The sequence below is a fragment of the Sinocyclocheilus anshuiensis genome, unplaced genomic scaffold (assembly GCF_001515605.1).
Source record: "Sinocyclocheilus anshuiensis isolate Anshui unplaced genomic scaffold, SAMN03320099.WGS_v1.1 scaffold459, whole genome shotgun sequence".
Taxonomy (NCBI): domain Eukaryota; kingdom Metazoa; phylum Chordata; class Actinopteri; order Cypriniformes; family Cyprinidae; genus Sinocyclocheilus; species Sinocyclocheilus anshuiensis.
The window spans coordinates 26,979-29,119 of NW_015548216.1; the positions used below are offsets into that span (position 1 = coordinate 26,979).

General features: G+C 38.0%; 1 protein-coding gene across 1 annotated transcript in view; it reads right to left on the reverse strand.

Annotated features, from left to right (window-relative positions):
* Positions 1-656: 656 nt before the first annotated feature.
* The window catches only part of LOC107653891 (7SK snRNA methylphosphate capping enzyme-like), an 8,085-nt gene continuing 6,600 nt past the window's right edge, over positions 657-2,141 (reverse strand). The window contains exons 3-4 of the mRNA XM_016440758.1: positions 2,125-2,141; positions 657-873 (exon numbers count right to left, since the gene is read on the reverse strand). The exon at positions 2,125-2,141 is cut by the window's right edge and continues 225 nt beyond it. Of these exons, the coding sequence (XP_016296244.1) occupies positions 783-873; positions 2,125-2,141 (108 nt within the window). The 3' untranslated portion in view covers positions 657-782. The remainder of the gene's footprint in view (positions 874-2,124) is intronic.

Genomic DNA, 2,141 nt, shown 5'->3' on the forward strand with positions numbered 1-2,141 from the left:
CACACACTCTCTCTCTCTCTCTCTCTCTCTCACACACACACACACACAGTAGAAATTAATAATGTGAGCTTTCAGACTCTAGTTTAGGTTGATTTCATTAATAGGATCGTTCTGTCATAATTTTCTCCAAAATATCTTCTTTTGTGTTCCAGAAGAAAGAAACTCATTTAGGTTTGAAGAACATTGAGAACCAATCAACACTGGACCCCACTGACTTTCATTAAATGAACAAAAAACAGTGATACGTTTAACAAAACATCTGAAAGTCATTCAGGTTTGGAGTAAACGATGACAGGATGATCACTTTTGACGGAACGATCCCGTAAGGATTCAAGAGTTTCTGAGACACGTTCATCACTCATGTCAGTGCTGGGGAAAGTTACTTTTAAAAGTAATGCATTACTAGTTACTTGAAAAAAGTAATCTGATTACGTAACGTGTCACTTGTAATACGTTACCCACAACACTGATAATTATCATAACACAAACTTTAGGGAACAAAAACACAAACATATTCTTCAGATGCAGGAAATCGGACTGTACAGACAAGAGAGATCAGAAACACATCAGATTTATTCACACGTGATCAAAAACATCAGATATGAACCTCAGTCAGCTGCTGAATGAAGCCATGAAGAGCGTCCTGAACACGCGTGTCCTCCCTCCGTAGGGCACAGGAAGAAACAAACCTCATAAGCACAATGCTACAAAACCATGTGTGTTTGTGTTCAATCAGAAGATCACATGATGATTCCAACGCTAGCTGGCCCACTTCCTGAAACTCACTTCCTGTTGGAGGCGGGGCCTTTATGGAACAGATAAATCAACCTCTGAAGTCCTGAAGGAGAAACCAAAGCAGAATCAAACATGTGACTGTTTCATAAATCCTGATCGGTGTGTATATATATATTATAATTATGTACTATATTATTTATTATAGAAGTGAGACAGTAAATAATATATTTAATTCATTCATAATTTATTGATTTTAGTAAGTGTTTTTTATTGTTTTTGTATTTTTATGATTTGATTTAGTATTAGCTTTTCATCAACTCCTAAATCCTCGTCTGGGACACTGTAGCGTAACGTGATGTTTAATGCGCTTCATGGTTTTGATAAAGAATTGTATTTTTATATCAGTGTGGTGCAAAGTAATCCTGTTCAGATCTATGGGATAAACGAGTAAATAATGTTGAAAGTAATCTGAAAGTAGTGTGATTAATCTCATCAGATCTCATGAAAAAAACCACAACTTGACCCCAAAGAACTAGTTAATTACAGACCGATCTCGAATCTCCCTTTTCTGTCCAAGATACTAGAAAAGGTAGTATCCGCACAATTCACCTCCTGCGCACACACACACACACACACACACACACACACGATCAGCTACAGCTTCCATCACATCTGTCAAATGTGCCGCCATTACACGCCAGGGTCAAAGGTCACTGAAGAACACACCTGCACGTGTGAAATTCAAAATATTAGTAAATACCATAGTATAAAATATAGTACATAAGTATATACTACAGTAAGACGTCACAGTATGCTGTCTGCTCCTCACTGCATGCAAATGCACAAAATTATCTGGCCAAACATATATAATAAAACTAGAACAACTGATTGATAGTTTAGAGTTGTTTATCCAGTCAGAGCTCATTTAGTGTAACTGTAGCTGGAGCTTCTCGTGTCAGATCTTGAGTGATTTTGATCAAGTAAGCGTCAGAATAACTGCAGTAATATCTCCAGATGAACACTTACTGGACTGAAGCAGCTCAGCTTGACTGATATTCAGATCATTTTATGTCAGTATCTACTGCACTGTTATAAAGATCTCACTGATTTACATAAAATATCAATATGAAATATCAGCATCTGCAGCAAATTCATATTTTTGGTCAGCTTGAGTCTCTGGATGAAAATGAGCTGTTTTAACACTCTATCAGACTATTTCAGCTGGCAGTCTCCTGCAGCGGCTGTAGCTCCGGTGTGTGTGTGTGTGTGTGTGTATGTATTAGTGTGTGTGTTACCGTGAGTCTCTTGCGGGGGCTGTCACTCCGGTGTGTGTGTATGTATTAGTGTGTATACACACACTAATTTGTGTGTGTGTGTGTGTGTGTGTGTGTGTGTGTGTGAGTGAG